The sequence below is a fragment of the Myotis nattereri genome, assembly GCF_964212035.1.
Source record: "Myotis nattereri genome assembly, chromosome: 7".
Taxonomy (NCBI): Eukaryota; Metazoa; Chordata; class Mammalia; order Chiroptera; family Vespertilionidae; genus Myotis; species Myotis nattereri.
Window position 1 is genome coordinate 11103076 of NC_138082.1, and position 12840 is coordinate 11115915.

A 12840-nucleotide genomic window follows, 5' to 3' on the forward strand; every position below is an offset into this window, starting at 1 on the left:
TACTAAAATGTTAATAAAACAAATTTGTAACATAGTAACACGTGCTTTATAACACATTAAATAAAAAGATATACCAGCAAGTCTAGTATAATTAATGTTATTTCAGAGAAGAGATGAGAATAAGTGATGTTTTTAAAACACTGCAACAACTATGATATATGAAAATGTGTTTGATTTCTGTTGGTGACAAAATCACAAGTATTACTAATAATATTACTAGGGTTTCCTAGTGGACTACTTTGCCTTCTCTTCACTCTAGTAGAAGAGGGGGAGTCTCTTTGTAATGAGAAGAATGGTGATCAAAATTGTGTTTTTCAATTTGTTTTCTTTATCACCTACCTTTGTTAGCTGATATCATTTTTTTTGCTTTAGTATCTCCACTACTAAGAAGAATTAATAAGTATATGTGAATAAAATTGGAAATGACATTGTTTTTGACTAATGGAAGAAGCTGGTTTGATCCCATTTCCTTTTTGAACACAGAGACTTATTGTTAGTGTCCAGGGGTAACCAAGCCCTGAGAAACCTCCAGTATTAAAACTAACATGGAAATCAAGTAGATACTAAAAGGCCAATTTATTATTTTATATACTGAAAATACTCAAAATCGTTATAATCAGATTATAGCTGTAATAACTGCTATATTGAAGCCAGAAGGTTATTTACTGACTACAGCATCAGTATAAGGGTATTAAGATGAATCGAACATCTAAAGGCATAAGAATGGCCTTGTCATAAAGAACAGAAAGATTGAATTCTGATGACTCTTCTCCCTTCCCAAGCATTATGCCTTACTATTGGTATATTTGTTCTATTCTGTGTTATATTAAGAGCAAGGGCTTTGGAGCCAGATACTAAATTCTAACAGCTTAAGTTTGGAAGTTTACTTTTTCTTTCATTAAAACAAATAAAACAGCAGGAAGCAGTCCAGAGTTAATCTGGTGGCTCTAGGATCTTCAGGTATTCAGGCTCCTTCTGAAAGTCAGTTTATTTTTTCTTACTATTTCTTATGCTACAAGATAGCTCTAGAGCAGTGGTTCTCAACTTCTGGCCCTTTAAATACAGTTCCTCATGTTGTGACCCAACCATAAAATTATTTTCGTTGCTACTTCATAACTGTAATGTTGCTGCTGTTATTAATTGTAATGTAAATATCTGATATGCAGGATGGTCTTAGGCGACTCCTGTGAAAGGGTCGGTTGACCACCAAAGGGGTCGTGACCCACAGGTTGAGAACCGCTGCTCTAGAAGAACTCTAGATGGAGAGGGGGATGAAGAAGACAAATGGCATGTGCCAGCTTTTTTTAAATGCAATACTGAAAAGCTGACACGATGTTGTTTATTTTAATCTCATTTACTAAACTCCATCAGATAACTGCAAAGAGGGCAAATACATCCATATAAAAAATTTGATAAAACTTGCTTCCTTAGCAGCAGGGGAGGTTAGGAAATGTAATCTTTATTCCAAGAGCAAAGGGTCCTTTCTTTTTATTTGTAAAGTGATATAGTCTACTGACATATCGTTGACCAAAACTGTGTCACGTGGCTGTTCCAAATTACAAGGGAAGGTGGTGAGTTTTCTATGTGGGGAGATTGCTATCTGAGTAAGAATTCTGTTAGGAAATGAAGACATGTAAATCACTGGTAGTATCTGTCAAAGTATCTGATTAAAAATGTTTTATATTTGATATACTAAAATAAAAAGTTGTCTGAAGACCTGTTAAATTCCTTTTTTTTTGCAAACACAGAAATTCAGTTTTTTGGGTTTCATTTTTGTTGTCTCTCATGTTTCAGAAGAATGCTTTGCAAGCAATTTCTCCAGCCACCATGGAAGTTCTTATGAGAGTTTTGGCAGATTGTGATTCTTGGGAGGACGGAAATCCTGAAGAGGTGGGTAGGAAGGTAGAACTGACTCTGAAGTGCCTTACAGAAGTGGTGCATATCCTTCTCACGAGCAGCTCTGACCAGCGTCAAGTGGAAACCAGCACTCTTTTGGAGAACTATTTCAAATTGCTGAATTCAGATCATTCAGCTTTACCTAATCAAAGGAGGTCCAGAGAGTGGGAAAGCCGGTTTATAGCTCTACAGATAAAAATGTTGAGTAAGTATCACAAAGGGTTTATTATACCCATTCCTATTATTTCCTAATTAATTTACCTCTGTTTGTCATCTGAAAAGCCTAAATTTAAAGAATGGCTAGATTAAATGTTTTATGATCCCAAATTTTCTACTTCATAAATGGATGATTTTGTTTTTATTCCCCTAGATACCATCACAGCCATGTTAGATTGCACAGATAGGCCTGTTCTTCAAGCCATTTTTCTTAACAGTAACTGCTTTGAACATCTCATACGACTGCTACAGAATTGCAAGGTATTTTTCTATTATTACTATTCTTGATTTTTAAGAAGTCATTTTATGTTTTGATTCAAATTTGCGCATATTATTTCCATTTATTTATTGTGGTAAAATACACATGAAAATGTAATTTTAACCGTTTTTAAGTGTACAGTTCACATCATTAAGTACATTCACACTCACATAACTGTGCAACAATCACTACCATCCATTCCCCATGTTTCTTTTCATTTGGTAAAACTGAAAGTCTATACCTGTTAAACAACTTCACATTTTCCCTTCCACTCAGTAACCACCACTCTTCTTTCTGTCTCTGATTTTGACTACCCTTAAGTACCTCATGTAACGGGAATCATACAGTGGTTTTTTTTGTTGTTGTTTGTTTGTTCGTTTGTTTTGACTTGCTTATTTCATTTAGCATAATGTTCTCAAGAGTCATCCGTGTTGTATCATATCTTCCTTTTTAAGGCCAAATATATTTGTGTGTGTGTGTGTGTGTGTGTGTGTGTGTGTGGTACTCCATATTTTGTATTTTTCATTCATTGCTTTGATTTTACCTTTTGGCTTTCGTGGCTAATATTGCTATGAGTATGAGTATACAGATATCTCTTTGAGACCGTATTTTTAATTCTTTTGGGTGTATATCCAGAAGTGGAATTTAGTCTGTCTCAATAGCACATTGTCTTTTCTGTGAGATATTCTCTGCTGATTCTTTAAGAATTTAGGGATATTAACTAATTTAATTATTGCTATTTCTTATTTTAGTAACTTTGCATTCCAACAGAGAGATAAATAATAATTATAGTATGTGAACTAATGGTTGTTATCAAAAATAGTTGATTGTCATTTTAAAAGTGGTATACTTCACAAGTGGATTCTTGGATTTATTTTCAAGATACGTGGAAATCCATTTAGGCTTCATTTCTGCTTATGGGTTAACAATCCAATGTTCTTTCTCCATTATTCTTGTCTCTGTTTTTAACAGCTGTTTTTAAATGCTAACAATAAGGTGGCAGACAAGAACGAGAAAGACCTGGCCAACAAATTACTGACAGAAATAAATGAGGACCAGGTATCTACAAAGCCTGCATCTTGTTTCAACTGAAGTCCAAAATCAATCAATGGGAGCAACTATTCCTGTACTTTTCTTTCTTTTGTCTTAAAATACACAAACATTATCTAATTCTAATCTAAATTATTTTTGAAAATTCTTTAAAGTAATTTTTATTTTTAATTTTTTAATCTAAAGTCTATTAACATCTTGGTAGTTGATATAAATGATCAATAGCATTCCACCTGTGTATGTGTGTGTTCTTTTTAGTATGAGGAGATACAAAGTACAGGAATGGAATCCCACTATCAATGCTGTCCACCTGGTGGTGACTTCTTATTTTGGGGGCTTCCTTTTCTAAACATTGTGGTGTATTGGGACTTTAGGGCTTTTTTTGTGAAAACGTATGATCAGTTTTAATATCTTGATTCTTTGCTTCTTGTTGACAAATAATTATTATAATTCAATGGACAGCCTGAATCTTGGAGGAAGGGAAGAAGATGCCGAACTCTTTGAGTCTAAATTTAGAATAAGGCTTAACTTTTTTCTTTTCTAAATATTCAACTCTGTATAAGGTAGAAATATAATAGCTACGTTGCTTTTATAATACATTAGGTAATTTAGTTTGGTTAGACCACCCACAAAGTTGCTTTGTCATTTTCTTTTGCCCAAAAATGTTTGTGAATGAGCTTACATGATGTCATTATCTTAATGTTCAGGTTTATAGAGCTGTGATATAGAGAAGGACATGATAATCTCTCATTTTCTGTTCTGGATGTGCAATATCAATTACAGAGTATTGTTTTAGATTTCTCTGAATTAGTCCCTCTTAAGGCCTTATAGATTAATAAAATAGTATTAATTCTAGTATTTCTAATTTTAGGTACTGTGATGCCTAGTCCTCTTAGACAAAGTCTAGGAAAGATCTTTTTTGTATGAAATTCTGTATGCAGAATGTTTAATGCATATTATGTTTGTTAAATATATAATGTTTAATAAAAAAAGAACATCAAGATAGCTTAAATAACTTTCCTGAAAGTGTTAGAGCTTGGCTTTAAACAACAAAGATCAAATCAGTCCCCTTGTACTTAAACCTTTTTTTAGTGGGAGGGAGAGGAAAATTCTCTTTGTGGAGTGACTAGCTTCAAGTCATAATAATATATTCCCAAAAACAAATTTTGGGGACTCTTAGATTTTACAGCTTTCTAGTCCTTATGTTATGCTTTTGTGGTGGATGATTAATGTTCAGGTTTTTAAAAAAATATTGTTTAATTTATATTTGTTTTTGGTGGTATTTTTTTTTCTATAAATGCACTGATCTGAAATTTAATACATCTCTTTTTTATGATGAAGTTTAAACCGAAATAGGCAAAACAACTTTTGCATTAAAGGTTACCTTCTCAAAACATGACGATGCTTATAGATATATACTTCATTTTCTATTCTGCTTCAAATTTTGTATTTTATGTAAAAATAGATACACTTTGCCCTAACTGGTTTGGCTCAGTGGATAGAGCATCGGCCTGCGGACTCTAGGGTCCCAGGTTCGATTCCAGTCAGGGGCATGTACCTTGGTTGCGGGCACATCCCCAGTGGGGAGTGTGCAGGAGGCGGCTGATCGATGTTTCTCTCTCATCGATGTTTCTAGCTCTCTGTCCCTCTCCTTTCCTCTCTGTAAAAAATCAATAAAATATATTAAAAAAAAAATAGATACACTTTATTGTTTGCACGTATGATTGATTAGTGCATGCACATATCATTTCAGGATTTGGAAACTAAGTAGATAAAACTATTTTAGACATCTCATTTAACAGGCTAATGAAATTTAAGTGTAGGAAGTTCATGTGTATTTTTTAGGAAGATTAAAACATAATAGAATTTCCAATGATAGACCTCCCTCCCTTCCTCTTGAGATTGTCCATTTTTAAATAAAAAGCATGTATTAAGCTTGGTGTTTTGTGTTGTTGATCCCCTCCCCCCCAAAAAACACATTTTAATGTAATGAGTGAATGTAACCCTATCCTTGACACATGGCTTATTTTCTCTCAAGTAGGTAATTTTTCTTGCAGGTTCTATATTGTTTCAGAAATCAGTTTTATTGAAAGAGGAATGTATTGCATGTTAAGTAATTATTTTTTCAGCTTTGCAGAACAAAGGTTTCCTAACTGAATACAAACCTTGACTACATTTATTAATTTCTTGCTTTTTCCCATCTGATAGGCATTTCAGGGACAGTTGGATTGTTTGGCTGTATCAACCATTCAGGCTTTGACAGCAGTAATGAGCAAATCTCCAGCTGCTAAGGTAAAACATATCCCTAAGTTATAAAATGTTATCTTAGATTTATGAGTTTTCAATATATAATCCCCAAAGTCACATAGGAAAGTGTAATGCGTAAAGTTTCATGCCTGAAATGAAATAGTTCACAAAATATCTCATCTTAGTGTAGGAGTTTTTTTTCGTGATAATTTTCAAGACAGATGCCTGTGATCACTGCTTTGGGATTAAGACATTGATGACTAAACTGCAAGCTAGTAAGGCTTTAGTGTCAGTCAACACATGGGTAGAGAGCATTGGTTTTGAAATGGTGAAATGATTTTTTAAGTGATTTTATGTAGTGCATTTAAAGAATTAAATGTTACAGTTTTTTTTATTAATAAAATAATCACACTTTCACTATTTGGTCATTTCTGACTGATGAGAACATGGACATTTTTCACACGTCAATATCCCTATCAATTCTGGACTTGTTTTTCCATATGGCAATGAAAACTTTGCTCTTTGGTTGTGGTCACTTAGTATTTTCTTTTTCTTCTCATTTGTTTCACTACCATTGACTCTGACTCTATACTCATTTTGTGATAGTAGTTTCCTCATTGAGTAGTTTTAAAGATAGTGAGATCATCTATACAAAGTGGTAAGCATAGTGTTAGGCACATATAAGTGTTTAAAATGTTATTGTCTATTGTTATTAGCACTAGAGGCCCGGTGCATGAAAATTCGTGCACTTGGGGGTCCCTCAACCTAGCCTGTGCCCTCTCGCAGTCCGGGACCCCTCGGGGGATGTCTGACTGACGGTTTAGGCCCGCTCCCTGGAGGATTGGGCCTAAGCTGGCAGTCAGACATCCCCCTGGCAGCCCAGGAGCCCTTGGGGAATGTCCACTGCCGGGGTCCAACCCCAGCGGGTCCAGGGGTCCCCAAAGGCGTGGACGGAGTCGGCGAAGAAGGAATAACACGGAGACAGTGTTCAGTTGATCAGCAGCCTAGCCAGGATCTCCAGCCAAGTTCTGGTCTCGATCTCCAGAGAGGTTCTGCTTAGGATCTCCAGCCAGGTTCTGTGTCCATGGTCTCTTGCTAGGTTCTCCAGGCAGGTTCTCCAGGTTCTCCAGCCAGGTTCTGTAGCCATGTTCCCTCGCTAGGTTCTCCAGCCAGGTTCTGTCCGGGTTCTCCAGCCAGGTTCAGTTACCAAGTTCTAGTCAGGTTCTCTTGCCAATTTCTGTAGTCAGGTTCAGTCCAGGATCTTTTGCCATGTTCTCTCGCTAGGTTCTGTCTCTAGGTTCTGAGGCCAGTTTCTGTCCAGGATCTTTTGCCATGTTCTCTCCAGTGAAGTTCTTCTGTCTCTAGAGAACGTTCTGTGTAGGTTCTGTGCCTAGGTTCTGTCTCTCTCCGTTCTGTCTTCTTACATCTGTATTTATACCAGTTGATTCCAATCCTATCAATCTCTATTTCAAAGGTTAGGGTGTTTCTTATCTCCATTCCAGGGAGTAAAGATTATGTAGCTTAAGCATGATTGTTCGTAGTTAAAGTGATTAATTACCCACCTGGCACTTAGTTAAGAGGTTTTATTCCCTCCCTAACTTCAGGGGAAAATCCCTACCTGGGGAAACAACCTTTCTCAGAGACCTTGGTTAAAACACATAGTGCCTAGAAGGTGAGCAAACATATTAAGAACAGTATGCCATATATGCCAGGTCCCTTGAAACAGCAAGCATGGACCAGCTCCCGGCAGTCCACCTGTGGGGAGCGGGCCTAAGCCATTAGTTGGATATCCTTTGTGCTACCGTGAGGCATGAGAGGCTCCCGCCACCGCTGCTGCCTTGGTGAGCCATGAGCCGGCTTCGGGCTGAGCGGCGTTCTCCCGGTAGATGTGCACTGACCACCACGGGGCAGCTCCTGAATTGAGTGTCTATCCCGTGGTGGTCAGTGCGCGTCATAGCAACCAGTCATTCCCAGTTGTTTCACCATTAGGGTCAATTTGCATATTTGCCCTTTTATTATATAGGATATTATATAGGATTTACTTTTTTATCCATCACTTCTAATATGCTTTATGCCTCAATTACCTTTCTAATACCAGAAAGGAATGAATTACTCCTTTTTCCCTGAGCCCTACCTTCAGTTATATTCCACTCTTTGTTGTTTTTTGTTAGGGGACTAACTTTTGCTCTATATTCTTGCTATATATGAATCTTGGTTAGATTTCTGCTGAATAGGCTTTTACAACTGTTACAGGCTGGCTTGGGAATCTAATCTTCATTTATGACAGTTTATGTAAGGAAAAAGATCATTTCAAGTTCTAAGTATTTTGGCGTATGAGTATAATGGATTGCTTGTATTTAAAAAATACCTTTTGGGAATATTTTCTACCCTTGATTCTCCTCCCCAGTTTTACTCATTTAGTTTAAATCTTTTGATATTATAATGAGTATATATATTTCTGCCTACTTTACTGGACCAGTTTAGTGTTGCTAGGTTTTTTTGTGTCTCACTAGTTCATAAATGTGGTTTAGACCTTACTAGAATGAGCTCAATGTTCCACTTAATTCAGACCCTTTAGATCAGGGGTGGGGAACCTTATTTCTGCCAAGGGCTGTTTGGATATTTAAAACATCATTCCAGGACCTTACAAAAGTATCAACTTAAAAATTAGCCTGCTGTATTTGGTCAGACATTTAATTAACTTATCCCTAATGCCTTAGCAGAGCCAGACCAAATGATTCCATGGGCCTTATATGGCCCGCAGGCCAGACGTTCTCCACCCATGCTTTAGATAACAAAGTGTCAAAAGAAAACTACCCAGTTTTTTGTTTTGTTTTGTTTTGTTTTGGCCACTACTCAAAATTGTCAGGACTCTTTTGTCCTTTGAGGCTGCTATGTGACTCCTGTTACTACCAAATTCTCATTTTTTCTCCATTTTCGTTTTGACTTAATATAATACTGCCGTAATTATAAATCAAGTGAAGAAAGTAAAGTGTCATGTAACCTAACCTGTAAAATACAATCATTTTATGATACACAACTATTTGCTAATTTTATTTATTTTACATTTTGGTACATTATTGTAACATTGTATTCCAGAAGGTATATGGAGTTTATTTTAAGAAGAGACATGTGATTTGAGAAAACAGAAATGTTAAACTCATAATTTTTTTAATATTAAATTCATTAGCTTAAATGGATATTATTCAACATTTTAAAAAATACTCCAGCAAATTTGACCTTTGAAAATATGCTTTGATGTATTTATTTTCCCTCCCCTAGGAAGTATTTAAAGAAAGAATTGGTTATGCACATATGTTTGAAGTATTAAAGTCCCTGGGTCAGCCATCACTGGAACTACTTAAAGAACTTATGAATATGGTGAGTTTTTAGCTCTATTAAGAAAAATTCTGTTATTTCCATATCAAAGACAGTAACTAACCTTTTATCTCTTCTGTTGATTTACAGGCTGTAGAGGGTGACCACACTTCAGTTGGGATTTTGGGCATTAGTAATGTCCAGCCTCTCTTGCTTCTTATCCAGTGGCTTCCTGAGCTAGAATCCCAAGACCTGCAGATCTTCATCTCTGACTGGCTGAAAAGAATTTGTTGTATTAATAGGCAGAGTCGAACTACTTGTGTCAATTCAAACATGGGAATTAGAATCATTGAAACCCTTGATTCCCATTCTTCCCTTCATCGAACTTGTGCTGAGAACCTGATTGCTCTCCATGGTTCCTTGGGGAGTCAGTCAGTGAGCTCAGAAGAAATCCGTCGACTACTAAGATTGCTGAGAGTGGATGAATCTGAGTATATACACCCTTACACTACTCCTGTGACTCGAGCAATCCTGACAATGGCCCGAAAACAAAGTCTAGAGAGTGCACTGCAGTATTTCAATTTGTCACATAGTATGGCAGGAATTTCTGTGCCTTCCATACAGAAATGGCCAGGGTCTGCCTTTTCTTTCAATGCTTGGTTTTGCTTAGATCAGGATCAGTTGACTCTTGGCAATGCTAACAAAGGAGGAAAAAGGAAACAGTTGTACAGGTACTGGTACAAGTTATAAAATATAAGTGAATGCTGTCATAGGATACATGCTGTGATTCTTAAAAAGCTTTTTCAAGCACCAATTTTTAATATATTTTTAATTTTTATAAAATTTTATTTCTCAGGTAACTTGAATGAAAATGTCAGTCCTTTCCCCCACAGCAGGGTGTGTGTGTGTGTGTGTGTGTGTGTGTGTGTGTGTGTGGTGGAGCTCAAAAGCAGAAATGCAGCTCAAGCATCTAGTTTTAAATATACAAGTTACCTGAAGCTTCTTCATCCTTAGGGTGTATACAGTTTAATTATAGGTGCTTTGTTGCTTTCATAATATTAATTGTATATCTTAAATATTTTTCTAGTTAAGTTCTGAGGTTAGTTTGGAAACAAGTTCCATCTTAAAAATATTGTAAAAATGGAGAAAAAAGGAGTAATAAATTTGAAATTGAATGATAATCTCTCTATCCCATTGAAGGTGCTATGTAATTATATGAAGGACCAGGAAACCTTTATGTACTAGTATGTACATCCAAAATTAGTTACTTCAGTAATAATTTTTATATGCCTTTGAATTTTAAGACCTTTATTTATGCTTTCTGAATCTTATTTGGGCAAATTTTTAAGATTTGAAAGCTTACAGCTTTACTATTGTTTACTCATGGGATTCAACCTATAAGACTACCTTTTATAATTTACTCAACTCTTATGCCCCCAAAAAAGACTTAAAAAACATTGTTGAAGCAAGGTTGAACTGACATGTGATAATAGAATATAAGCCATGACTTGTTTTTTTTTAAAATATATTTTATTGATTTTTTACAGAGAGGAAGGGAGAGAGATAGAGAGTTAGAAACATCGATGAGAGAGAAACATCGATCGGCTGCCTCCTGCACATCTCCCATCGGGGATGTGCCCACAACCCAGGTACATGCCCCTGACCGGAATCGAACCTGGGACCTTTCAGTCCGCAGGCCGACACTCTATCCACTGAGCCAAACCGGTTTCGGCGCCATGACTTGTTTGATAAAGATATTCATCATGATGATGTGGTGTTTTGTGCCTCAGTGATGATAAAACTAAAAACTGATTTTAAAAGTTCTGATAATATATATTTTTGTTAGCTTTTTTACAGGAAGTGGCATGGGTTTTGAAGCCTTTATTACCCATTCAGGTATGTTGGTTGTGGCTGTGTGCACAAAAAGAGAATATGCGACCGTTATGCTTCCTGATCACAGTTTCTGTGATTCTCTCTGGGTAAGGCTTAGGGCATCACATTTAACTTTTTTTAAAAAAATCTTTGTTGTTGAAAGTATTACATATGTTCCCCTTTTCCCCCATTGACCCCTTCTAGCTGTCCCCATACATTTCACTTCTTGATTTTTTTTTCTTTTAAAAAGCACACATTTGGTGCATGTACATCAGGTGTTGTCATCTGCTTTTTTTTGTTAATCCTCTCCCAAGGACATTTTTTCTATTGATTTTTTTGAAGGGAGGGTGGGAGGGAGAGAGCGAGAGAGAGAGAGAAACATTGATGATGTGAGAAGGACACATTGATCATTTGCCTCCTTCATGTGTCCCAACCGGGGCCAGGGATTGAACCTGCAACCCAGGTACATGCCCTTGACCAGACGAGATCCTTTGATGTGCGGGCCATTGCTCTAACCACTGAGCAACATCAACTAAGGTGTCATCTCCTTTTTGAAAATTAATTAATTTTCACTCTCTATTCATGTTGAAGTTCATCTATAAGGAAGTTAATACTCTTTATCATTATCATTGTAAATTTAGCAGTAGTCATTTTTCTGCTAAATAATGCAATGTTACTTCTTTGATGTGTTCTAGACCTAAATTTGATTTTTGAATTCCAATTTAAAATGACAACATAAATTGTTAAAAACTACATTTCTGTTGCTGCTCTTAAAATATAAAATGCTTCTCATTAGAAAAAATTGATTCTAAAGAATACTCATAGACTTGGAAAATGCAGAAAAGATACTATGTAACAGTTGTGTATAGATTTTCTAGAATAGATGTAAGTGCTTTAATAGTACTTCAGGAAAGTTATTTAAGATCATTTTTTAAAGAACATTTTTATTGATTTTAGAAAGGAAGGGAGAGGGAGAGGGAGATAGAAACCTCAGTGATGAGACAGAATCATTGACCAGCTGCCTCTTGCATACCCCCTACTGGCAATCAAGCCCACAACCCGGGCATGTGCCCTGACAGGGAATCAAACTGACCTCCTGGTTCATAGATCGAAGCTCAACCACTGAGCCACACCAGCCGGGCAAAATCATCATTTTAATCAGCATTTAGTCATGCTTAAACTTAATGTTCTGCTCTTCACACAAACTAGTTAGAGAGGTACTAAATACTCTGATAACATTATCATTCGAAAACTTAATGTGATTCTCACCTTTAAATATATGTTTTACTTTACCAGCACAACATAACCATTGTTCACATGCCTGGAAAAAGGCCCTTTGGTCAGAGCCTTGTCTATATCTACGATAATGGCCAGCAGAAGGTCTCTGCTCCTCTCAGATTTCCTGCTATGAATGAAGTAAGCACATCTCACCTACTCTTTATAGGACCAATTGATTGAGAATTCTTGAAAATTTTCAGTTTAATGTGGAAGGTTCTCTTTATTCTAAATATGTGCCCATAAAATTTTAATGTTTCCTGTATACCAAGATATAGTAGGTTCATATTTAACTCAGTTAGCCTGTCATCATTAGATGAAGTCAGACAACATGTAATAAAAACAATTCAATGAAGAAATAAATGTAATTAAAGACTTAGAAAAACAAAAACCACACACAACAGCCAAAGGAAAACCAAAGAAAATGAAGAGAGCAGAGCAAAGGATCCTTTAATAAAGCTCTCCAACTATACGAAATACAAACTGTTATGATGAACTTGTTTCATTTTCTTGTGAATTTGAAACAATAATGAGGAAACTTTACATCTTCACATTATAGTTGGAATTTATTTTCTAGGGTGACTCTTAAAGAACATTAGTGCAAAAGTTCTTTGAAAGTATTTGGATAATTTTGAAAGGGCCTTTTCTGAAGGTAATGGTATGGATTAGATTGCTTCCCGAGTCCTAGGATTCTAGTAATTTCTTGT

The 12840-nt window shown here is 36.1% G+C and overlaps 1 protein-coding gene across 1 annotated transcript in view; it reads left to right on the forward strand.

The window, feature by feature from the left end:
- The window catches only part of NBEAL1 (neurobeachin like 1), a 116398-nt gene that overhangs the window by 31731 nt on the left and 71827 nt on the right, over positions 1 to 12840 (forward strand). The window contains exons 9-16 of the mRNA XM_081096172.1: positions 1795 to 2101; positions 2267 to 2373; positions 3344 to 3430; positions 5630 to 5713; positions 8951 to 9049; positions 9137 to 9717; positions 10833 to 10965; positions 12155 to 12274. Of these exons, the coding sequence (XP_080952298.1) occupies positions 1795 to 2101; positions 2267 to 2373; positions 3344 to 3430; positions 5630 to 5713; positions 8951 to 9049; positions 9137 to 9717; positions 10833 to 10965; positions 12155 to 12274 (1518 nt within the window). The remainder of the gene's footprint in view (positions 1 to 1794; positions 2102 to 2266; positions 2374 to 3343; positions 3431 to 5629; positions 5714 to 8950; positions 9050 to 9136; positions 9718 to 10832; positions 10966 to 12154; positions 12275 to 12840) is intronic.